Raw genomic sequence first — 25,785 nt, forward strand, 5'->3', positions numbered from 1 at the left:
TGGCACTTAAAACTGTACATTGGTCAATAGGAAAAACTTCTTGTTTAGTAAAGTGGAAGAAATGCAGGACCCCAATGCTGGGACTGTATAAATGGCATCAGTCAGTTCCATGAGCTCATCTCTGTCCTAGTGGGTGTATAACATCTTCCTTCCATGTATTTGAATCAGGATCCACATTTTCAGCAAGGATCTTTCCACAGTCAGGCCCTCCCTTTCTGAACATGATTTTGAGCAAATAGACTGCTCAGTAAATGGATTAGGCTAATCGCCTCCAACCTAACCTTGACCAGATGCGTATCCCAGAAGTTCAACATCTGGAAGATGCCACGTTGGAGAATGGTAGTTTGGGTCAAGAACCATGTAATATCTGCCGTAGCCTGGGAAGCTGTGGGTTCAAGGTTCTGCCTCACCATGAATCTTCATATTACTTCGGTAATTTTCCTAAAGTTCAGCCTGGGCAAGATAAAATTGGAGAAATCCAAAATATACTACTGGTTATTCTTGGGACAAAGAATGGGCAACCAATCATTTGCTCCTCGTTCCTTTCTCTCTTCTGAGTGGTCGTCTACCTGCAGTTTAAACCTCTACATTTAAACATATGGGCAATTGTGTCCTCAGTTGCAGCTCTGCATGTAATGAATGGAACAGAACAATTAATGGACCACCGAAGTCACTAAATCTACCATTTTTTAAAAAAGCAACAACTTGCTCCCACAAGAGCAATCCTGTGGGTCATATAGGAAGCCACTGCAAACCACAACAGAACAGATAATTTGTCTTCAGCTTCTTGTAGGCTATTAGCTATGCTATTCAGCATTTTTATTAACACACATGTCATTGCGAAAAGAAAACACCCAGCCTCGTGGACGGTGTTTGCCTCCGTTCGCCCACCCATCAAATGCCACCTGTTAAAGGAAGAAGGTGTGGGATGTATCCTGTGTACAACAGACCATTAAAACTGCTACATGTTATTTGGTATGGTTTTCTAGTTCGGAGGTGACATTGGGCCGGGAATTTATCCCACCCATATGCCAATTTTACATATAAGCTGGATTCACACAATTTTTCACCAGGCCAGGTAAAGACCTAGCAGATAGATTCACACAGTATGCTTAAGCTTAGTCAGTGTTCATCTTGGCTATTTCCCCCCCTTATGGCGATGACTTAGCATCCTGTGCAAAACCAGAAAATGAGTTAATTCAGAACCCAGATTAACACTGTGTGGTGCGAACGCAGCTGTAGACATACAAACAGCCCTTGATACCTGCAAGCCATAAGCCATCCCCCGTCTATGTCTACACTTCACAGGTCTTCTCTGTGTTCTGGCTATAGTTACTTCTACTCGTCTTCACCTAGGCATGCTCGCTGAGGTCCATGCAACATGAAGGAGTCACCAAGTAGCACATTCTGCACACAAGTTACTGTAAGAAATACAACAGGGGATTCAACGATCAGGAATATCTGGATGCTGTACGTCCTGGTTCCCTCGCCCACCAGTTTTTGGGCCAAGAGGGAAGTGGGTCGAGCAGAAGGCGTGCCAGAGAGAGATGCTAGAGCTACATGATGGCACACTGGGTCATCCCACAGCAATCCTTAATGAGAGCAGTGCTGGTTTTGGCAATGGTGGGCTTGTTGGGAGGACGTGGTGGAGGCTCGGCTTTCTTCTCCGTAGGTACCCCTGCCAAGGTCAGAACAGAGAGCATCATTCATTGCCAGACTCAGGCTCCTCCCTGCATTCACTGCACTAGCACAAACAAACCACCATAGATCACTGGGTGAATCCAGCTATTGTCATTGATAAATCAGGACTGAATAGACGATGCAAATAAGATGATTGGGATTATTCAACAAATGATGGTTAAAGAATCTAGGGCTTAGTGAAACATGTTATCCCAGCCAGTGTGGGTGTAGCTGTAATTTTTTTCCCATGCTTCTCTTCACAAACTAAACACTGCTGATGTAGACAGCGTCAACTTGCAAGAACCCTTCTGCTCTGCATGCTGGTTGGGATGATCAGAATTGTAGTCCCTACCCTCTGGTCAATAGCCCATTGGAGAAAGTCTGCTAGAAATGCTTAACCATAAGTAAACCCAAATGAATGCAATCTCCATATGCATCAGAGGGAGAAGACCAAGTTATAAAGTGAGGAGTCCCCATTTTGCTAAATTGCCATGAGTGCAGTGGAGTAGTCTCATAACTTAGACTATAGTGGTTACTATCCTTCTTCCCTTTCTTTGGAATTAGACCACTAAGAAGCTGTTTATATGGGTTTCCTTGCTACCATTACAAAGACAGAACTCCCCCCCATTACTCTACAACAGCCAGACCTAGGGAAAACGCCTCCTGGGAGCTTTTCTGCACCATTACTGGTCAGTATCAATAAATGGCCAAGCACTTCTGAAACTCTTGCCAAGAAAACTGCAGGGAATTATTATTATTATTAGCAGTAGTAGTAGTAGTGGTCAGTGACCATAACAAAATTGAACTGAACTTATTATTCAGTTTGGTCTCCTGGTAAATGCACCAGGCTAGAAACCAGGAGACTCATGGGAGATCATGAGTTCTGGTCCCACCTGAGGCACAAAGCCAGTTGAGTGACCTTGAGCCAGTCACACACTCTCAGCCCTAGGAAGGAGGCAATGGCAAACCACTTCTGAAAATCTTGTGAAAAAAAAAATGAAGTGACTTGTCCAGGCAGCCACCAGGAGTCAAGACTGACTTGAAGTCACACAAATTAAATAAGTAAAGTAAAGTAAAGTAAAGTATTAAAGTAAAGTAAAGTAAAGTAAAAAGTAAAGTAAAGTAAAGTAAAAAGTAAGGTAAGGTAAAGATCCATGTAGCTGGATCATTTAGATATTGATCCTAAGAATGTCAGTATGCAAAGCATAAGCTCTACTTTGGGGCGAGCAATAGGAGCCATCACAGAAATGTAAGTAATTGTAACCAAGTTCTGGATCAACAGCAGCTCTTAAGGGCTGTGATCGAAATACTTGAATTATATGTTCCCATAATATGCTAAGCCCTTGTTTGCATCTGGGGTTTATGGAAACAGCTACAACTGGCCATAAATCAGGGTTTATACTGTAAGCCTTATTGCTTGGCTTTCCACAACGTAGGAAGTCATAAGCAAGAAAACCACATTTGGATTCATGATTCTATATGAAGCCAACCGTTGTTTTAAAATAATTTGGGGACAGTGCAGGCAAACTTACTGGTTGGAGACTGGACAACATTATCCAGAGGTTTCAACTTAATCCGTAAGAAATCAGCCATCTCCTTGTCTTCTTCCTTCTCTCTGTTTTAAAGCAAAATAACACACGGTTAGAAAAGATTCTGTTTTGCTTTTCTAAAAAAATTTAAGTGTGCAACCAATGAACTTTTGGAAAAGGAACTGGAAAATTCTAGCGAGCATCAAGAAAATTCTATCAAGAAAAGACAGAAATTGATAAATTAATAGATTTTATTAAACCAACACAGAATTAGAGGGATAAGATAAGAAATGGTGATCAAGTTAGGAACAGGTGAGAACTTTGGTTTATTGTGAACTCTGGGAGTTACCATCCCCACATGTGGATGGAGTCAAGTTAGGAAAAGCTGTGGCAGCCATCTAATTGACCTTGAAAAATGCCAGTTAGGTTTGGACTGGCTTAGTACTTGGATAGGAGTATTGACAGGAGTAGGATTTTTCTAACAAGTCCCAGAAGAAGGCAATGGCAAACCACTTCCATATGATTGCCAAGAAAGCTACATGAATAAGACCATGACGTCATCAAGAGTTGAGCTCAGCTTGAAGGTTCTTCATCTTAATTTTTCTTACCTCAATCTCTCCACTTCTGCATCATCAACAAGGAAGTCTCTTTTCTGCACTAATTTGTGGATTTTCTGGATCAACTCATCCTCTCTTTGATTCTGCAGCTTGGTCTTGCCTTTTTCTGTTCCAGAAAGAGAGAAAGAACAGCCTTTTGGAAGACGATGCTCTGCCATTCTTCCACATTGGCTCATTTTATGGCAAGCTTGATGTTTCTCAAAACTGCTGCTCTTACATAAGGCAAATACAGTGGGGTGGCCTAACTACTAGTTCTGCAAAGCCTGGCTCTTCACCGAAGAGCCAATAAGAGAGTTTCGTTTTGCAGGTCAAGGAATGTGCAAACCACCACAAAATGGCAGAGAAAGTGTTATTTCCACAAAGCAATTACCTGGGATGGCTACTAAATTCTGCAGCTCTTTCTTAAGGTTCATGATGTCTTTGCACAGCTGGATGTCGTCCATCCTAAGAAATGGGGAAAAGAAGGAAAAAAAGAATGAATTGGGCTTCATGGCACCTTTACGTAGCATCATAGAATTGAGGTCACTGAAGCAATGTCATTTGGAAGAAGGCCACAAACTCTTCTCCATCATTCCAGAGAACAAGCTGCAGAATAATTAAATTAAAGCAGATTCAGGTTGAACGTTAGGAAAAAGTTCTTAGGAGTAAAAGCAGTTCAAAGGGGAACTAATGACCAAGAGGAAGATTGGACTCTCCTTTGCTGGAGTATCCAAGCAGAAGCTGGGCAGATTATTTTTCAAGGGAGTAGGACGTGACCTCTTCAACAGCTCCTTCCTTCTCTAGCCTTCCATGTCCCATCTGAATCCCAATCTCCCACAAAAGCCATTACAACTTACATAAATCTCAGTTCTGATTCTCTTCTGACCAAGACTTCCCGAAGCCTTTGGATCTTTGCCATTTCCATCTCTATCTCCTCGGGCATCATGGTTGTTTCCGCCATTGAAATGATGTTAAGTTGATCTGCATGGATTTAGGACAGATAGAAAAGGAGAGTGTTTGGCACAGATTGCTAAAACTGGTCCTTCAAAGAAGAGAAAACCAACCACCCTGCCATGCCTTCTTCTGACATACTGTATTCTATGCTCCGTTCTTCCTCAGGTTTTCCGTTTCCCTCCCTCGAACAGATTGCTGGGCATAAAAACATGGGTTTTCCTCTAAGACTACATATATGCATTTCTAACATTTGGATAACCACCAGACGACAGAGATACTTTCTTTCCCCTCCATTTTTGAGCATCCCTTGGAACCCCAAGTCTACACAGACACACACACATACTTCTCACAAAAACAGGCATACAGTTCAGCTGCTCTTTGGCCACCGGAAGCAAAATGAGGACACAGTGATCAGCCACAGACATCTTTATACTTTGCTCCCCTGGTCACTTGGAACTCAGGATGTTTCAGGCAAAGGGTCCAGAGCCTTCTTGCATGCAAACAGTGTGGTCCTTCTACCTGGATCCTCCATGGAAAAAAAGCAATTAATGCCAGTAAACATCATTCAGTGCATTATTTAGCTGGACATTTTGGGAATTGTCTGGAGAAAGCAAATGGGGGATATCTTAACACCTTCTATTGATGCCCAGGAGTAATGTTTAAAGTAACAGACGCAATGAAAAAAAAAACATGAAACCATCAGTTAAAGCTATTGCATAAAATAAGAGGGATTGTATAGTGGAGGTGTGGCCATTTGTCCCAAGTCTCATGTAATGAAAAAAGCAGATCTGCACAGGTAATGACATTTCCATCACAGCATATACCGGGAGGAGGGGAGGGGGAGACATCCTTTAAGGCCAACAGGCTTGAAACAACAAAATAATACTGGTATTTGGGAAGGGGGGAAAGGAGGCAAAGAGCAGGCTGAGGATAGACAGAAGTAGCTCTGTCTTTGCACTGATATTCTCAAATGTTACAAGAATTATTTTAAATAATTGTGAAATTTTATAGCTATTGCGAGCTATAAATGGCTCAATGGCACCATCTGTTTAGCTCCAATAATGTCATATATCAAAAGGGTGGAGGGTTCCTTTGCTTTCAAAACATCACTAATTCTCTGCTTTATGAATGGATTTTACACCGCTGTGTGGATGGACATTACACTGAGACAGAAAATTTGGGTTCGCACAACTTGCCTCACTCTAAGCCCAGGTTAAGAAACTACAGTTGGTTCCCATCACATGCTTCATGCCTACCAATCAACCACACAACGGCTTCACATGCTGGCTGATTCAGACAACTTATAACAATGGCTGGGTTCCCACAGTGCAAACTACCTGGCCTTATTTAACACCGCCTGGTATGTTGGGTAAACACAGCCAATGTGGTTTATCTGCTGATGGCATTGCACACTTTTTCTACCCCTATAAAAGGAAGTGGAGATATCCTTGATGAAGGAATGGATGAGCAGTTGAGTGAAAAATGGCAATGCAGTCATGGGAAAGTAGAAGAGGTGAGAAAGAAACTCAAGATAACCTCACCTTGCTTCTGGCTTTCAGTATTCTTCAGGGGGGAGATGAACAATGATAAAAATTTGATAGATAAATAAAATAAACAAATAAACTATACCCTACAAATATAAAGCAGCATTCCTGTAATCCTTGCAATGTCTGTTTCCTGACCTAACCTACCTCAAAGGGCTGACATTAATCTTGAAAGCCTGACAATGCTGTCCCTTCCCTTCTTCCTATACCAAAGAGAGTCAAGGAGAACAATCTTGAGTTTCTTTCTCATGCCTTCTTCCCTTCTCAGGCTTAATTCATGCTGTGCTTACTGCTGCATTCCTTCTCCAAGGTCGTATCTGTTACACATAGGGTAATTTGTTTCACTGGGTTTCTAGTTATCTCTTCAATCTAAATCCACATGCATTCACTCATATGCTAGGACTACCAGATCTCGGCTGTTGTCAGTCTTATGAGATAAGAAGCACACCCAGGAGTACTAGCTCTAACTTTATTGTAAGGTTACATTAACAGAATCTTGCAAATCTGAAAGTACATCTCTCCCCCCTTGTCTTTACAGTCCAAGAAACTAGGGAGGGTCCCTTCTGAGACATTTGCCATGCCCCATTCCTTCTGTGGGCTCAGCTGCCTCTTATCTGTCCGTTGCCTAGTCTTCTGCTCTTCCTCCTGTCTCCCAAGGTCATTCCCACATACCATAACAACTGCAAAAAAGATATGAGCACTAGATGGCAGTAGAGAGAGGAAGAAAAGTCTGATGCCTTGCAGCCATCTAGTGGTCATCTCAAGCTTTGCAGATGATATTGCAGCTCCATCATACCCTTGTTCTTTCCATGAAAATCTCAGATTTACTGTACACCATGTGCTACGCCACTGTGGGATTTAGCTGGCTTTCATTTTGTGCTTTGTGTAGTGTGTAAATCACAGCCTAGAGCATATTTGTTTAATGTATTTATTTCTGAGAATTTAGATATATTGCAAAAGCATACAAAATCTTGGCAGTTTACAGAGTTAATAAATAAAAGCATAAATCAGTTCCCTAAATACAGTAAGTTAAAAATATGCTGAAATTAAAATCAGACTACACGAAGATTATAGTGGGCATTGCAAAGCTCCAGATGTTCATGAAGATGCTTAATGAGTTGTGTGAACCTAACCAATTGTGGTTTATTCCATAAACCGCAAGTAAATAAACCATAGCTGAGTGGGGTCCATGGATCAATCAGGTAAATATTCCCATTGCAATTAAGAACCAGCTTCTCTGAAAATGTTAATTATTCAATAGCTCATTTAAAGCACCTCTTGGCACCAATCCTTTTCACTTCTGGAGCCCAAGGGGGTATGTATTTGGGGACACAGGTTACATTAAACCAAAGACCTTCGGAGTCAGCCATAACTGATGTCATGGGGTGCTGAAGCACGCAGAAAATCACAGGTTAAAAGAAAATAAAACAGTTGGTAGAATGAAGTGGAATTGAATTAAAGTTAGCTACCTCTGACTACTCCCCATGGCATTAAAAACCTCCCTCCCTTCATTTGCCTTAAAAAAATCTCATTATTGGTGAGACTTCTGGGAGCTGCGGTCCATGACTTTTCTCCTTGCTTCTTGTAGCATGGGGTTGAAGATGTGGAGAAGACACCATACAAAGAGCCCAACTGGTTCAGATCAAAATCTCCCTGAATTCAACATCCTGATTCTCACAGTAGCTAAGCAGATGCCAACATGAAAATCAGGAATGAGACCTGGCAAGATAAAAGCCTTTATTCCCAGCAACCAGTATTCTATGGTAGGCTGTGTTTAGTCAACATAGCTAACCAGAGAGCTAACAAGAATTGAACCCCAACAGAGGCCTATACAGTTTAGCATTCTTGTTTCCCATAACAACTAGTCAGACACCTTCAAGATGCCTACAAACAGCATACGGGGGGAGAAGGAAAATGGGCCTTTGCTTCTGTTTGTCCCCCATCAACTTGTATTTTGAGGTATACCACCTCTAAATGTGGAGATTCTCTTTTCATATATTTGTAAACCATGGGTTATGGCCATCTTCCCTAACCTGGATGTTCTTCAGATGTGTGAATATCAATTCCTAGAGTTCTCAGCAATGGTCTGGAGAACTCTGGGAGTTGAAGCCTACCCATCTGGACTTCAGATGTCCACACATCTGTTTGGTTAACCCAACCAATCCTGCTTTCTTCAATATAGGGTAAACCAGGTCTCCAAGTGATATGAGAATCCAGTCAATCGGTCTATCCAGTTGCAGTGGATAATTTGGTCTTGTAATCCATAGCTGTAACTGGGCAAACCATCCCCCACTCTCTACTATGAAATATATTCTGTGTTGGCTCAAGAATGTGAAATTCAGCTGGCAGCTATTAAAGGGAAGCAATAAAGCAGCTTGTTGTTTGCTCGCTTCTCTGCCTGTCATAGGACTTTTATCACTGACTACTTAAGATGATGGAATTTGGTTCATATGTATTTAATATATTCTGGCAACCTTAACCTGCAAATCAAAATTCTCCTAACTGATGCAATGGTACGTGCCTGCAATTATTCTACCACATAATGCTTTATCTATTTTTCATAGGCCTTTCTTCTCAGCCTTGGAAAATTGTTATCCTTATTTTTACCTTGATGGGGGATATCATAAACCCAAGACTACCACAACTGGACTGTGCAAACGTGGACAACCACTAGAAGTCAATGAAGAGTTAGAATTCTCTGACTATGTTTTTTCACAGCTCCAAACCTCCTTACCATAACCGATTCCTGTTCAGAAGAAGAACATTAATCCTTAGAACCAAGAGTCCTTCAGATGCAGACCGAAAGAGACGAAGGAGATTTCTCTCTCCCAGATCTATCTTCAAAAGATGTTCTGGAAGGATTCTTGGAAGGGAAGAATGTGACAGAGGGATGTGAGCCATCCTTAAATTCATGGATACATGTTGCCATGCTGGCTCTCCATATTCTTTTCCATTGGTCATGCTGGCTGAGACTTCTAGAAATTATACTTCACATGACCAGTTCCCCTTCTCTACCTTAGTCCTACAAGGGATCAACATCAGAGGGTGCTAACCTGAACAGTCACCCGCTACAGAGCTAAGTCCTCCTTAAGTGTAAAGAGCTTCTCTAGAACTATAGCTCAAAAACACCCTCAGTTTTCTTTTATCTCACCATTGTCCTGGTTGCAGCTCTTCCTCCTGTTCCTCAAGGTTATTTCTTCTTCCCATTACACTTTCTATTCACTCCTGCCATTAGACAAAGATGAAATTGAAACATGCAAAGAAATGCATCCTCAATCAGATGCATCCTCTCCACTTTCTCTTGCCTACAAGCACCTCTGCTGTACTCTGCAAAATAATGGATTTCCAGCCATGTTACTGGAGCTTCATTTCTTTTTTGCCTTTCTCATCTATTGTGGCTTTAATACTTGTCTCTTAGGCAAGGACATGTTACTGTTCCAAGGGGCTCCCATGGCTTTTGTCAGTTTTTCCTTTGCTAAGTATTTAATTACACAGCTCATTAGGACAACACTTTTATTGCTTTCACTGTCCCACTGAAAAAGCAGAAATTGCCTATTTAGCCTTTCTCGCTCTGCTGGGAATAAATGGACACAGTTTCAGCATTTGCGGAGAAGCAGCACTGTCATTTCACTTGCTGTTCTGTCAGAGATTGTAGTCAACTTGATGCCTTTGGGCATGTTGGACTGCAACCCCATGACTGCAACCCCATGATGCCCAGCCAGCGTAGACAATGAGGAGAGCGGAGGCAAAAATTCCTTGCACACCATCTGTCCTGAATTATACTACAAAGAAAACTTGGGATGATAAGGGATCATTATTTGGAAGAATTGTAAGAGAATTGGGCACAGGTCAAAACATGGTTTTGAAGGGTAACAATTTTTTAAAAAATAGACAAAACTTGGGACCAATGCAAGCCTGTTCTGGAATGCTTATGTCCTAACATCAGAGATACAAACCACCCATAGAAATGTTATTGGGTGGATTAACGATATAATAACATAATGAGCAAACAATTATCTGGTTCTACATGAATATCTCTAATAACTTTCTTGGATGTGACCATGAAGGCACCAGGAGATGAGCTCTAATTGAAGATTTTATTTTTAACTTCCTAAAGTAATTTCTCCCGCTGGCAACTTAAAGCATCCTCTAGAGTTGGTCAACCATCGTTGTGCTGAAAATAACAATAATGAGGACAAGCTTTATGTCACTTCAGTGGTGGCTGGGTGATGCTATGAAGATGCTATAAGTCACCAGTGGGGAAACCGCCCAACTTTGCTAGGGGAAAAATCACTGTCCATGGTCCTGAAAATCAGGACTCTAGTAACACTTAGGAGCCTGGTAACACGATTAAGGCGCAGGGTTTTTCTTTTTGCTTGACCGTTTTACTGTTTTTATTGTTTTATGGTTGTTTTATAATTGCTGGTTTTACTGCTGTTGTGAGATGCCCAGAGTTGTTTAAGATGGAGGCCATATAAATCTTTTAAATAAATAAATATCTTTCCAGACTAATGAATGTTATGAAACAGCATCAGCTTTTATGAGCTGCACAAAAAGGTGCCTTTTAATAACATTTCATTCATCTGAAAAGGTGCTGCCAGACTCCTGATCTTTCAGCCCCATAGATTAACACAGCCATCCTCCAATGTCCATGATACTGATGTTTTTTTTATAGTCTTGCTCATAATCCCAGCTAAGAACTACAAAAACAGATTTCATGAAGGAGTTCATGCAAGTTGCAAACAAACAAAAACGTCCAGCTTTAGCTATGGATCATTAAATCTTATCTGGTTTTCTCCTCCATCTCTCTGGGTGGTGGAGGCAGGTTTGATGAATGAAAACCAGGAATTAAGAATTTTGCAGTGGCAGCCCCTTAAATTGTAGACTTCCATCCTGCTCTCTTTTTAGCTATGTTTTCTGAAACAATAGCTTAAATGTCAACATCTTTCAAACGTATGCCCTCATCACTGAATGAATGGCTGCTCGGCTGTTTTCATTGCCCTTAATAGATATTATGGGGTGTTGTTCTTACTGGTTTTATTATTTATTAACTATTGCTTAATTATTGATTGTTGCTTATGGTTGTGACTTTGATTTTGATGGGGTGGTGGTGTTGGAGTACTTGGGGGGAAAGTGTCTGCATACATATATTTATCCAAATGAATGCAAGAGCTATTTTAGTGAGGAATTAAGGAAAACCCAGGTTCAAGTTGGAAAAAAAAGCATGTAGCCCTTACAGTGTTTACTATTCCCTTAATAGAGGTCCTAAGTTCTTGTTCTTCCAATGGGGGAAAACAAAGCATTTCCTATCGACATAAAAACCACTGGAATGGAACAGTGAATAACAGCCACTGCACTCACCTTGTACAAGAAATGAGTCTGTGAGTGCCAAAAACATTAGATTCCATGCAGAAATAATGAGTGAGGGAGATCGGGATTAAAAGTCAAGTGCTATGAAGGAATGTAAAGTTGACTATGGGGCAAGGAAAAGAATGAGTAAGCTGTTAAGAGGGGACTTGGGGAAGAAATAGAAGTAGAGGAAAGCATGTGAAAGATACTCAAAACAGCCTTGATTTTGTTTAGTCTAAGATGGGAATGAGAGGCAGTTTGGTGCAGTGGCCAAGGTATTGGACTAGAAACCAGGAGACTGGGAGTTCTAAGCCCACCTGAGGCACAAAGCCATTTGGGTGACCTTGGGCCAGTCGCTCTCTCTCAGCCCAAGAGCCAATCAGGCGTGGTATGAGAGTTCTAGTCCCGCCTTCGGCATGAAAGCCAGCTGGGTGACCTTGGGCCAGTCACTCTCTCTCAGCCTTGGGAAGGAAGCAATGGCAAACCACTTCAGAAAAGCCTTGCCAAGAAAACTGCAGAGACTCATCCAGGCAGTCTCAGAGAACAGGACACGACTGAACAGATTTTTTAAAAAATGGGAATAGGAAGAAACTTGGACAGGCTTTCAAGATTCTGTTTTTCTACCATATTCCATTATTCTATTCCTGAAATCCCTTTTTGCTTCTGGAGATTGCTTGTCCTTTCCTTTCCCCTTCCTCTCCTTTGAAATCTTCCCCTTTCCTTTATTTCATCTCATCAAGGCTCCTTCCTTCCATGCTGGTCTCCTCATCAGCCTACTCTGTTTTTAATCCTCAGCTTCTAGCTCACTCTCTCCCTCTCTCCTCTCTTTTTTCTGGCTACTTTAGTCTATCAATAGTAACAGTATATATATTTAAAAACCCTCTGAATTTCTGTTGCATCCCCCATCCAGTGTGCTATACCACAGGAACATCTGAATTTACCACCTGTTTTATTGAATGGGTCTCTTGAAAGGTATGCCAGTATTTCAGTATTTAGGAGTGTTAGAATTTTGTAAAATTAGAACCATTCATATTTCACTGCTGGCTGGGTACAGCAATCACCATTATCCACACATGCTTAATTGCTATTCCTTGGACCCTTTGCCTTTCCCAGTGGCATTTCCCCATCTCCCCGTTTCCTAAACAATGAAGAAATTCACTTTCCAGCAATGCTCTTGAGTTGTCTGTACCGTCTCCTTTAAAAAGAAAGAAATGCACAGCTTTCATTTCAGACCTGATTGCCTCTATTTAAGGTTATTTTATGCAGGATTTAATTGCTTTCATTTAACTGCAGGTGCTTAACACTTCCAAGGCATCTGCTCAATATAACCCTTGCCTGGGGATATTTCACAGATGCAAAAGAGAGTTTTGCAAACCTCCACTTCTTGTACCAAACAAGGCATTACACATGGTTGTATTTACATTTATTGGTCTTACTTAATTACTTATTTATTTATTTATTTATGGCATTTTGACCTGACCCTTCAAAGTGGTAGGAATGTTCACCTAGCAGTGTTTCCCATTCTTTTGAGGTACAAACATGGAAACTATAGAGCAGCATTTCTCAACCTTGGCAACTTTAAGATGCGTGGACTTCGACTCCCAGAATTCCCCAGGCAGCACTGGCTGGGGCATTCTGGGAGTTGAAGTCCATGCATCTTAAAGTTGCCAAGGTTGAGAAACACTGCTATAGAGTAAGCTCTGAAACAATTACCTTACAGATAAATTAGGACCCCGCTACCCACAGATGTGATACAGCTGCACTAGCTTCACAGCCCTCATCCCATGCCCCATTAACTTACTCACCTCTGCCTTAGGTACAAATGAAGAAGAGGGAGGCCTCCTCTTGGCTCTACCACAACCAACGGGACCAACCGCTAAATCTTTCTTCAGTGCTGGACACAGAAATACATTCTCCATCATGCCAGAAGAGAACAAGCTCACTAAGGAACATAGGACAGGGTACACAGCACACCTTTTTCCATCAGTTTCCTGCCACCCAAACCAGTCGCATCGGTTTCCCTAATGATAGGGCAGGTTCTGCCCAATAAGGAAGACTGAAATTCGTCCCTGGCTTTTGTTTGTGTTCAACTATTTGGAATAGGAGGCATTTCAGGGAGAACAGCAGCTCTTGGATATCGTGATGGGATGTGAGGGTGACCTTGGAGAACAGAGGGAAGAGATGCTGCCTAGGGAACAATCGGATAAAAGGAAAGGAAGTCCACAAGCGGGTAATGGTCTAAAGAAGAAACTTAGGAAAGACTCGCCCTGACCACTCGAGCGATAAATAGGGAGAGTCATACTTTCAGACTTGCAAAGTTCTGTTAATGTAGCCTTACAGTAAAGTAGAATTAGTTCATCTAGTTGTGTTTCCTGTCTGATTTACCTGGAAGGGTTGACAGCTAGAGATCTTCCAAGCCTGCCCACAACAGCATAGTCCAGTGTTTTTCAACCCTGGCAACTTTAAGATGTGTGGACTTCAACTCCCAGAATTCTGGGAGTTGAAGTCCACTCATCTTAAAGTTGCTGGGTTTGAAATACACTGGAACAGTCCAATGAGTCATTAAAGCTGGAATGAGTAACATGCGGACAATCAGAGCAGCCCGAGTCTCTCCGGTAATAATAGAAAATAATTTTGAGATCTACTGGTATATGTCTGGGTGATCTGCACAGAGATTCAAGAGTTTCCATAGCCCCAGTTTAATAATTGGTTGTAAAATTAACAGTACTAAAAGTCAACAGATGCTCTATCACAGCTGGCCTTTGCAGGCTTGTTTGTGGGCCAAATTGTGCAGCCATGCGCATCAAGCAAAGGCTGTAATATGGTGATAGCATTAATTCATGCCACAGCGCTGTCACAGTTGAGCCTCCACAAGCAAAGTTCTTATTCATCATGCCCAAAGTCATCTGTTCTGTTTGTTCGTTGATGGGCTTTGGGGAATATTCCCCCAATGCATTCCTTCTTTGGCAAATCTCTCTTTCCTGTTAAGAAATGAATTGAGTCTTCCATTCTGGGGTGCTCCCTGTTCTCCTGCTTTTGAGAAGCAAAACGACTTTAGAGGCTGTTCTACTTATAGCAAAGATAAGCTTTGATGAAATGAAGATGGGCTTTTTTGACTGTATAATGCAGAGTTTCTCAGCCAGGGTCCAGGGCACCCTAGGGTTCTGCGAGAGGTCACGAGGGGTTCCCTGGGAGATCACAATTTATTTAAAACATTATTTCAAATTCGGGCAACTTCACATTAAAGAGGGAAGTTTCATTATTTATTTTTAGTTTAAGAACACTGTTAATACATATAGACAGGCCTACACATGAACCAAATATAATAATTTTGTAACTTCCAGCCTATCTTTGAGCCTGAATGTGCAGGGGTTCCCCACGGCCTGAAAAATATTTCAAGGGTCAAAAGGTTGAGAAAGGCTGGTATAATGCCAGCAAGCCCCCATTTTCCAACCTTACGTCCTCCAAATAGGCTTACCGACTAACACATGATCAGAGAACTCCAAAACATTGGAATCTATCTGTGTTTAGCTTAGGTTTTTAGATTATTCTGATCTTGACAGATGGATCTTCAACTAGTATTTCTTCTTCTTGGTTCTTGACTTCTTCCTCCAGCTGTCTTCATACCCACTCTTATCAGAGGAAAGTAGAGTTACTTGTGCCTAGGTAGAGCCATTCAGCAGCAATGGACCTTTTGTGATTCATCCGAAAGACTGCTGGTTGCATACATTATAACTGCAATGGGACTATTATATGCAGAAAGATGGAAAGATTCGGTACTTCCCACAATGGCGGAATGGCTGGTGAAGATGGTGGAATTTGCTGAGATGGCCATATTGACCTCTTTGATCAGAGGAAAGGCAATACCTGCTGACTGGAAACCCCTTATAGACCCTTTGCGTGAAACAGGAAAAAATGGACTTACGATTTATGGTTTTGATGATCAGAAAGAATAGATTATAGAAAAAAGAGAGTTCTTTTGTAACCACAGAGCAAGAGGTAAACTTAGAACTGCTGTACAGAAGATCAGAAGCTACCTCTTTGTAACTTTTTTCTTTCCTTGCTTTCACACTTCTAGCTTTTTTTAAAAAAAAATTCTTTTCTTTTTCCTTTTTCATACTCTGTATGAGCTTCTGTTAGTTTTTTTTCTGTAAATTTTTAATTAAATTATATATTTTAAAAAAAACAAATGAAAAGACTGCTGGTTACATATCGATTTCCTTCTACGGATTCTACCCCACCTGATGCTGCCGGAGGGCCCTCCAAGGGGCTAGTGTAAAATAAAAGCAATGCAGCTGAAAACACATTTTAAAGTGCATGAATACCCTTTTTTAAATGCATTCAATTCTGTCCAATTCTTAGAGACTGCCTGGATGAGTCCCTGCAGTTTTCTTGGCAAGGTTTTTTGGAAGTGGCTTGCCGTTGCCTCCTTCCTAGTGTGAACATTGTCTGACCATAAAAAAAGAGCACCAGAATTCTCCCCATTTTTACCCACATCATGACTTCAGCAGCTAGAGCAAGCTTCCATCTCAAAGGTCTGTCTTGATAGATATGGTTTCTATCTGCAGAGGGAAAGATAACAAAGATAGAATTCCTCTATTTTTCTTTGGTGTATATTCTGAAAACCAAGAAACAACTGCTGAGAAGGTTGTGGTGTTCCCGGTTTCCACCAAACAGGACTCTGATGCTTATGGAATTGAGCAGAGCTGTAGAATTTAATCCACCTTCCCTCCAGACTGGATGAGGCTTCAAAGGCCACCAAACGTTAGTATAATTTTGCTATCTCAGTAGCTTGTTATTGTCATCAATGAGTTTTTGTTCTTTTCTCTTTGGGTTTTGTTGGGGGGAGGAGGGGTTTTTGTAAATTGTTTTTGTTTAGTTCTTCTAGGTTTCTTGTGTTTTTTTTAAAGTCACTTTAGGTTTACTATTTCTTTTATAATTGATTATATAACGGCTGTTTATTCTGCTTCGGTATATTGTCTATTATATACAATAGGTTTGCATAGGTATTTGTGCTGTCATTAATATGCATCGTCTCGGAAGAGAATTTTACTATAAAGTTTTTAAAATTCAATGAAAATTTTAAAGTTGAATTGGGGGCCCTGAAGCCCTTTAAAGCACCAGTAATAACTGCAACAATAAAGAACTGGTGACTGTTTGTATTGGGCAGAAGACAAGGGGCTGTAGAGAGCAAAAGGAATGGCCTTGAAGGACAGGAGATAGAGCTGCAACCAAGACAATGGCCAGAGAAAAGAAATCTGAGTCCGGGGCAGAAGTGTACTTTGAAAAAGCGTCTCAGACAGAACCCTCCCTAGTTCTCATGAACATAAAGAGCAGGGGGAGCACATTCCGACTTGCAAGATTCTGATACTACCTTACAGTAAAAGTAGTACTGACCTACATGACACTGGATTCCTAGTTGGATCTACCTGGAAGGGCTGACTGGGGCTTTAGAGAGCCAAACCAGATCTGCTTCAGATCTGCTCAGAAGATAGATTTAACAATGGATCCACATCATTTATGGCCCAGCTCAAGGGTCGAAACACTTTTTAAGGGCAAACCCTTTCCGGACACAGAAAGGATTGACAGATCAATAGCTCCTTCTCGATTCTTGGGGGGGGGGGGGGGGTGCATGGCCGTTCTTAGTTGGTGGAGCGATTTGTCTGGTTAATTCCGATAATGAACAAGACTCTGGCATGCTAACTAGTTATGCGACCCCCGAGCTTGTTTTATTTTTATAGGATTTTAATTCTTTATTATTATAGTTTTCATTTTATTGTAAACCGCTCAGAGTCCCTCTTTTGGAGGAGATGGGTGGTAGCAAAATTTGAATAAATAATAAATAATAAACCAGCGTAGAATTCAATATGCCCAGGTATTTGCTCAAGGGCATAACAGTGATATTTTACGGGCAGCATCATGATTTTCAACAGTGTCTGCAGAGTATGGTAAGAAAAATGTCAAGATGGCAGCATTATGGCCTCCATCTTGATTTTATTATTTTTACCATATCCTCATTGTTTTCTTTGTCCCCCCCCCTTTTTTTTTTACCATACCTCTGATGATTTTATTTCCTTGTTTGAAAGAAAATGTTTTACAGAGGGAAAATGGGTGGCAGATACTTGCCCTCAGGGACAAGAAAGGAATTGATCTCTGCATAAATCTGTAGCCTTCATCCCATGCATGGCTGTGAGCTGGAGAGGACAAATAAAACAGAAAAAAAACCCTAAAACAAAATCAGATTCCTTATCTCGAGGGCAGCTAGATAATTTAAGGAAAACAGTGGTCTTTCTCAAAATACAGGCCTGTCAAAAACAAATTCGATGTAACATTGTCCTCTGCAAAAAAATCCACGTGCGCACATATTCTGCCAGAATGTGAAATCCACAGGGGGTTCCACTGGCAAGATCAGCCAAGTACAGTCTTGCCCACTCATTTCTTGAATCTTTCCTCCCCACTGCCAAAACCATAAAGATCTTGAAAAATGTTAAGCATAGTTTTGTTTTTTTTCCCCCTCCCTACTGGGGGAGGGGAGTGGATTTGCAGCAACCCAAAACTAATAAAACTTAATTGGAAGACTCAAGGCTGGGAAAGGTGGAAGGAAAGAGAAGGAGGGAATGACCAGCAGCCAGGTGGATGGACTCAATTATAGTGGCCATGGGGGCACTGTTGGAAGACCTGAAGGACCAGGTTAGGGACAGATAATCATGGAGAAAACCTCTGTGGTTGCTAAGAGTCAGCACCAACTTGGTGGCACATAATCAATTTATCAACATGAAGACTTAGCTCTCTTGAAAAGTCTATAATGTTGGGAAAGATGGAAGGAAATAGAAGAAGAGGATAATCAGCAGCAAGGTGGATGGACTCAGTTACAGTGGGGATGAGTATACTGTTGGAAGTCCTGAAGGGCCAGGTGAGGGATAGATCGTCATGCTGGCTGGGGAATTCTGGGAGTTGAAGTCCACATATCTTAAAGTTGCCAAGGTTGAGAAACGCTGCTGCAGTGGTTATCAATCCTTCTCTCCTACCTCCCCCGCTCAAAAAAAAAAACCTTGATACATCTACAAATCCTCTTGTGAGGGATATGTTTATTCATTTTGTGCCCACCTTTCCTCCAGATGCTCAAGGCAGCATCCATATAGCTCTCCCTCCTCCCATTTTATCTCCATACTGACAACCCTGTAAGGGAGGTTGGTCTAAGAAACCATGGCTGAACCCATATCCTCTAAAGGGCTTCCAAGGCTGAGGGTGGACTTTAAACTGGGTCCAAGCATTAACTATTACACCACAGTTCTTGATGGTCACCTCTCCTTTGCTGGAGGTGCGTAAGAAGAATCTGAGCAGCCAATTGGGAATGCTACTTATGTTTCTGCAGTAGAGATCCTGCCCTTAGTATGGGCTAGACTTGATGACTGTAATGGTAAGTGGAAAGGCTGTGGGAGACGGGGCCAAGAGATACTGCCAAGGGAATGGTCCGATAAGAGATAGCATAGCCCGCAGCTGGATAGCAGGTGGGGCAAGAGGCTCAGAAGGGACCCTTCCTAGTTTCTCGGGCTGTAAAGGGGATGGCAGGAAGATTGTACTTTCAGACTTGCAAGATTCTGTCAATGTAGCTTTACAATGAAGTAGAATTAGCTCATCTGGTCATGTTTCCTGTCTGGTTTACCCCATGAGGCCAACAATGACCACTAAGATCCCGTCCAACTTTTTTATTCTATGTTTCAGAATTCCAAAACACTGAGGCAGATCCATGGGCTCCAAAACTATCTTAAGGGTTTCAAAAAAAAAAAAAAGATGAACAACTAGCCTTGTCTTTAAGGCAAATACCGTAAAGAGACTCCAGACATCTTTGTCAAAGCTGGAAGGACAAAGCAGGTTCTAGGCCCTTACATAATCAATCAAATGGAATAATAAATGATGGCATCTCCTCCCACCACCACTCCAGGCAATCATTCAGACCACATTAAAACTGATGGCTCTTTTGAATCAGGGTTAAAAAAAAACACACACACACAAAGACAAAACCTTTCGATTGGGTGATCAAATATTCAGGCAGCAGCTGCTTGATCTTGTCTAAATAACCAGTTCTCAAGAATATTCACGTTATTCTGGCATCCAATTAAAAAGTCAGATTCTATCACCAGGAGCAGGAGAAAAGAACAATACACATAGCAAGATGGAAACCAGTGAAGACAGCAATATTACCACTTGTGCTGTGACTCCGTGGTGCAATTGGCCCAATCATTAGCTAAATGTCAAGGGAGGGAGAAAACACTTTGATGGTCGCCCCCATTTTCAATCTGTCCCAGCGGAGGATCCTGCAAGTCCTTGGAAGAATGGCATTGCTCATTTCCAAATCCTCATTGGTTGCAAACTGGGTAATTTTGGAAAAAGCAGGCTTCCTTGAGATGGAATTGTACAGAAATCAAGAGCAGTCACCTTGGAGAACGTATGTTCAAGATCAGACCTATGAGTAGGGCATCATTTTCTTTTGAGCAAGAAAAATTACACTGTTTGATTGGAAGAACTCAGACCAGGATTTCCCACTAATGAGGCTGGTAGATGTAGGAAGATTGTCTGCAATGGCTGCCATTTTGACTTTTTTGACCCAGCCAGGCAACCCTATAGGAGATTGAGAAAAGCATCTTTGGGGGTAGTTATATTACTCCCGTGTCACTAAAACAATATAGAAAGGCCATTTGAGCCAGCCCACCATTTCCTTAATTGTGGTTTGGCAGATAACACTCTTTCTTAGCAATGGGCTAGAAACCAGGAGACTGTGAATTCTAGTCCTGCCTTAGGCCTGAAAGCCGGCTGGGTGACCTTGGGCCAGTCACTCTCTTTCAGCCCAACTCACCTCACAGGGTTGTTGTTGTGGGGAGAGGAGGAGGAGGAAGGAGTATTAGGTATGTTCACCACCTTGAGTTATTTATAAAAATAATAAAGGCGGGATATAATTTTTTTAAAAAAAATATAGCCACCCAGAGTCACTTATTGAGATGGGCGGCTATAGAAAATAAATAAATAAATAAAATAAACAATAGTAGTAATAATATTCAATTCTGTCCTTTACCATGTGTTTCATACCTGGCCTTCGTCTTCTACCTTTCAACGGTTTCTTGATTGTTTTGATGTATACTGGTCTTTGATGGAAATAAACATTGAATTGAATTGAATTGAATTGAATTGAATTGAATTGTGCACACAGTAGCTAACCAAACCCGTAGGGAAAATTACAAGCAGGGTAGGTACTTTCACTCATGTCCCTGTCAACTAGAATCTATGGGCTCCTTAGTCCTGATGGTGGTGCTGTTTTATTGATTTATGTATTTATTTACTTAATTTTTATCCTGCCTTTATTATTTTTATAAATAACTTAAGGCAGCGAACATACCTAATACTCCTTCCTCCTATTTTCCCCACAACAGAGTTGATAGCCTTCTGCATGGTCAGTCTTCAGGCACTTTTGTACCTCAACATTGTTTTACAAGGCAATTGTGTAGACCTGTGCTCAGAAGACAATCCCACTGGACGAGTCTAAATGTCATGCACCACCATTAATAAAAGACAATTTGGGCATTTTGCTATGCCACAAACCATGGTTTACAACCCACAGCACAATATGCAATTCACATTTTGGCTTGGCCCACTAGAACTTCCTTCCACAGAAATTTGTATAGGATTATAATCTGAGATTAAGGTCAACGCAAAGCATGAATTCAGAATCCAACAAGTCATATGGCGGATGAGTCCAGCTAGTATGGTTGTGGCTTACATGATGCACAGAACAGTCTATTCAGTTTAATGGAACTTACTCCCAGGTCTTATAGTCCGAAACTTGTCTTCCCATCATCATCAACTTGGAGTAAATCTCTGAAGCCATTAGTGGACAGCTAGGACCACTGAATGGAGCAGAGCTTAATACAGTGAAAAGACAAGCACAGAAAAGAATATTATCTAAAATAGCATTAATGAGCATGTTAGAGAAATATAGGTTATTGATTTTATACACTTAGCCCACCCAAGCATAAAGAATTACACGCTCAGACAAAGTAAGTTCAAAAGTAAGCAAAAAAAAAAAACTTATTCATTTGGTCCAGTTACATCCATTTAGGAAAATGATTCTTGTTCTTCTTTCTTTCCCTAAACTGAATTAACCCTTAGCCCTTATTGCTGCTAAAGGCTGCATGCAGAAAGGAGGAACCTCCTGACTCTAGGCCCATGCATGGCCCCCAGATGGAAGGCACAGCAGCAGCAGCATGCTTCCTTCTCAGATGGTAGAAGAAGGTAGGACTGAAGAATGTGGGAGGGACAACGAACAGCTTCCTCCAGAAGCACATAGAGAATTGCATCCTAGAACAAACTTATCCACACGCTAATGAGGCATGCTGATTTGCTGGGACCTCCAACAATCTCATCTACCTATTTAAGAGTTAACATGTGCAGGATTACTCTAAATTATTTGTTTGGCTCTGGGGAAGCCTTCTGAATCCAGACTAAGCACTGCAACAAAGGCAATCCTAGAATGGAAGCATTGGATCAGAGGCAGAGTTCAATTAATGTGCCTCTGGCGCATAGCACTTTAGTGAAACTTGCTGGTGGGTTGAACATCAGCTCCAGGAAGTTAAGCTAGACATCCAGCTGGACTTCCAAGTAACACTTCATATAAGGCATGACCCTATGTTCTTATCATATTAAATAATGTAAATAGTAAAGTCTCTGAGTTGAACTCAACTCCTGGTGATTTTATGGACACATCCATATAGTTTCCTGGCAACAGTATGAAAATTGTTTGCCTTTACCTTTTATGGGATTTTTTCCCCAACTTCCCCTTCTTAGAGATGCTATTTAAGCGCTAACCACGGCTTATACCTGCTTAGCATTTTGGAGATCAGTCAGGCTCAGCATTAAAGGATACATGCACTGCCTTACCCCTACAGAGGGGAGAATCACATCTAAATTGCCTCCATAAAATCTACACTATCCAAAACTTTTGCTAGCCCAATTTTTTCTTTCCAGCAGCAGCCCCCATCTTCAGAGAGGCAATATGACTGGCAGCTTTTTGAACCATCAAAATGGTGGAGGGATGGGGCACACCAAGCTTCATTGTCCCAAGAAATGAACTTTTGACTCAAACAAACCTGTGCTCAGATCCCTCCTTTCCATTTAGGGGTTTAAAACATTAAGAACTGTATTCCTGGGAGGCAGGGAAAGGATCAGTTTTGGTATTCACAGGCTGTTTCGTTTCAGCATGTCTTCAAGCAAAAAAACATCCTCAAGGCAAGCTTGACTTTTGTTAGCTGCAACCATGCACTTTTCTTGGTGGTGTTATAGAAGTGATCTGCCCTGGCCTTCTTCCCAGATGTATTTTGACTCCCTAGTCCACCTACATCCCTGAAATTCCCAGGCAATCCCCCATCCAAGTACAAACCAAGGCTAACCCAGCTTAGCTTCCAAGATCAGCCAAGGGTCCTGTAAAAGAGAGGATTGTTTTCTTTTCCACCCTCCAGCACCTTCCCTGATATGGAACAGTACATTAGATCTTTCTTCACCACCACCACCACCTTTCACTTCTCCTGTTTATCAAAACAAAACATGCTGCTGCTGAGCGTGGACGCTTGCACGATGCTGGGATCACAGAGGATAAACCTTCCCCAGATTTCTTCTGGTTTGGTTTTTGCAAGACCACTAAGTGGACTTCCAAGTATTGGGGGGGGGGGGGAGAAGAAAACACAGACCAAGCTGTGATGGTTGCCAACCACCTGAATCACCTCCCCTCTAATCCCCTTCCCCTTAGGGGTGCTAAGAGGCATCTCTTCATTGCCCAACCTGCCCCAAGAACAATCGTGTGAATCAAAGATTTCTGGGCCACCCAGGAAGATAGGGACAAAGCCCCCCCCCCTTCTTCCTATGAAACCAACAGAAGACTGGGGCAGCAAGAGGAAGAAGGATAGGTTGTGAATGTCAGCATCTCTTTCCTCTTAAAGTGCTGATGCAAAAATCTGGCCGGCGGAACCCTTCTTCCCTGCACGCGCAAATCTCTGATTTTCTTTGGCAGGAGGGGATGGGGGGTGGGGGTGGGGGGCGAGCAAGGACGGTCCACTTACTTTTCCCCAGCCCATCGCTTTCCCACTCCGTCTCTTTCACCGCCCCGTAGCTCCTCAGCGATTTCTCGGCTTCCAAGCTGGCTGAGATGGATTGCTTCAACTCCATGCTTTCGGGAGCAGCCTGGGCCCGCTTTCTCTGACTTCGGCCGGACTGGGACGGGGTTGCTCTTAGTCCATCCCAGCTGGAGGAAAAGACGGAAGCAAAATGCAGGCTCGGGTGGGGGGGAGGAGGGGTGATCTGGTCTTCTGGTGGAGGTGGCTGGTTTGGTTTGGCTTTTGGTTTTTGGTTTTTTAAATCCTGCTGCTGCCAGATTGGAAAGCAGCGCGGTACAGCTCACCGCATCCTTCCCCTGTGTTGGTACCCAAGGAGGATGGAGCGAGGGTGACAGGAATGCAGCGCGCAGGCTCAGATGGAAGATGCTCGGTACGCCCCTGGCCCGAGGGAACACAGGGAGGGGAAGGGGAAGCAGTCAAACAATGGGGCCCAGTGGGGAGGGAGGGCAAGCTGGGGAAACAGCCCATGTACAAGGGAAAGCCAGCAAGAGAAGACAAGCTTGGATCTTGGCTGCTCTTCTGATTGCTTCTGGGGGGGAGAGAAAGCAATGAACTCCCCCCTCGGACACGACGTCCAATTGTTGGTGGTCAGCTAGGCAGGTCTCCCGAGGACCATGGCTTCCATCCTGGGAAGGCAATGGGTTCAAGCCAGCCTGGTTTGGGCCAGCTTTTTTCGCATGAGACGGGTTCCGATCTGGATGGGGAGGGGGGAAACTGATGTTCAGAAAGTGTTAATAGAATGGTGGTGTGGCTGGGGTGGTACAACACGCCAGTCCAGGTAAAAGGGGGATAGGGGAGTTTGTGATTCAGCATATTGTGGGAAACCAGGCATGTTTTGGGCAGGTAGAGCGAACCAGGGTATTAGATGAAAAGTCATGCATTATATTGGAGGGAAATACTGGACTTTATGTCAATATGGCAATGGCGACCATGTTTTGTTCAACCTGGTTTAGGAAGGAGTTTGCGATTCCTCTGAATGTGTATTTATTTCACTGGGACTCCAGCTCTCATTGACTTATTGTTCAGACAATGCCCAAGGCCATCAAGGGGGTTGCTTGATCTGTCACACCAGCCACTTACCTTTGTAAACCACAGTTTATGGCTTAATGTTAGGTGTGAATGAACCAATTCACTCTGACTTGCTCAAGGATCAACAAACAACAAGCTGCACACCTGCCCTTCCCTGATATTTGATTTTACCATATCGTTTCTCCCTCTGCATTTATTTTCTTAACTTTTATGCCTTTAGGATAGATTTGCTATTATTTCTTCTTGTTTGTACGAATATAGTGCCGTGTTGCTGTCATGGTTTGGGTTACTTTTGTCAGGAATCATGGCAGTCAATGTTTCCCCAAAACATTGGTTTTGGGTAAGAGAAAATATATATATTCAAAATGATAGATAAGCTGGCAAAAAAGGAGACAACGATTTCTTGAGAAATAAATAAAAATATAATAATATTTGCATCATAGGTTGCAGTGGGATTACAGTGGCATAGATCATTGTTTCTCGACCTTGAAGATGTGTGGACTCAAACTCCCAGAATTCCCCAGCCAGCATGAAGTCCACACATCTTCAAGTGGCCAAGGTTGAGAAACACTGGTTTAGATTGTTTGGGGCGGCCAGGATAATAATTTAAGAAAGTGTTTTGGTGGCATTCTGAGGAAAAAGGCCAGACAGAGCTGTGAGTCACAAACTTAAGTAGCAGGCGGTGGTGCAAATTTACAGCTAATCTGGGGGTGATGATTGAATTATTGGGGGTGGGCTGGATTGACTGTGGCAGCCACAAAAAAAGTGGGTGGAGGAAGAAACGTTAAGGCCATCTGGATTAGGATGGGAGGGAAGTGCAGAGAATGACTTTGAAGGCAACAGCTGCCTTACAATGATTATATTAATCTGGAGTCTCAAAAAGAACAGCCAGAAATGGCGGAGGTGAGGGACATTCGGAATTCACTATGACAAACTTCCCTGT

At 42.2% G+C, this 25,785-nt stretch overlaps 1 protein-coding gene across 1 annotated transcript; it reads right to left on the reverse strand.

The window, feature by feature from the left end:
- Positions 1–768: 768 nt before the first annotated feature.
- Positions 769–23,978, reverse strand: BMERB1 (bMERB domain containing 1). Its single transcript, XM_063314718.1, has 6 exons — positions 23,760–23,978; positions 4,663–4,786; positions 4,197–4,270; positions 3,818–3,932; positions 3,213–3,295; positions 769–1,678 (listed from the first exon to the last, which is right to left on the reverse strand). Exons 1-6 carry the CDS (start codon positions 23,863–23,865, stop codon positions 1,557–1,559), a joined length of 624 nt encoding a protein of 207 aa, XP_063170788.1. The 5' UTR covers positions 23,866–23,978; the 3' UTR covers positions 769–1,556.
- Positions 23,979–25,785: the final 1,807 nt, after the last annotated feature.

This window comes from Candoia aspera, chromosome 14 (genome assembly GCF_035149785.1).
Source record: "Candoia aspera isolate rCanAsp1 chromosome 14, rCanAsp1.hap2, whole genome shotgun sequence".
In the NCBI taxonomy this organism is placed as follows: Eukaryota; Metazoa; Chordata; class Lepidosauria; order Squamata; family Boidae; genus Candoia; species Candoia aspera.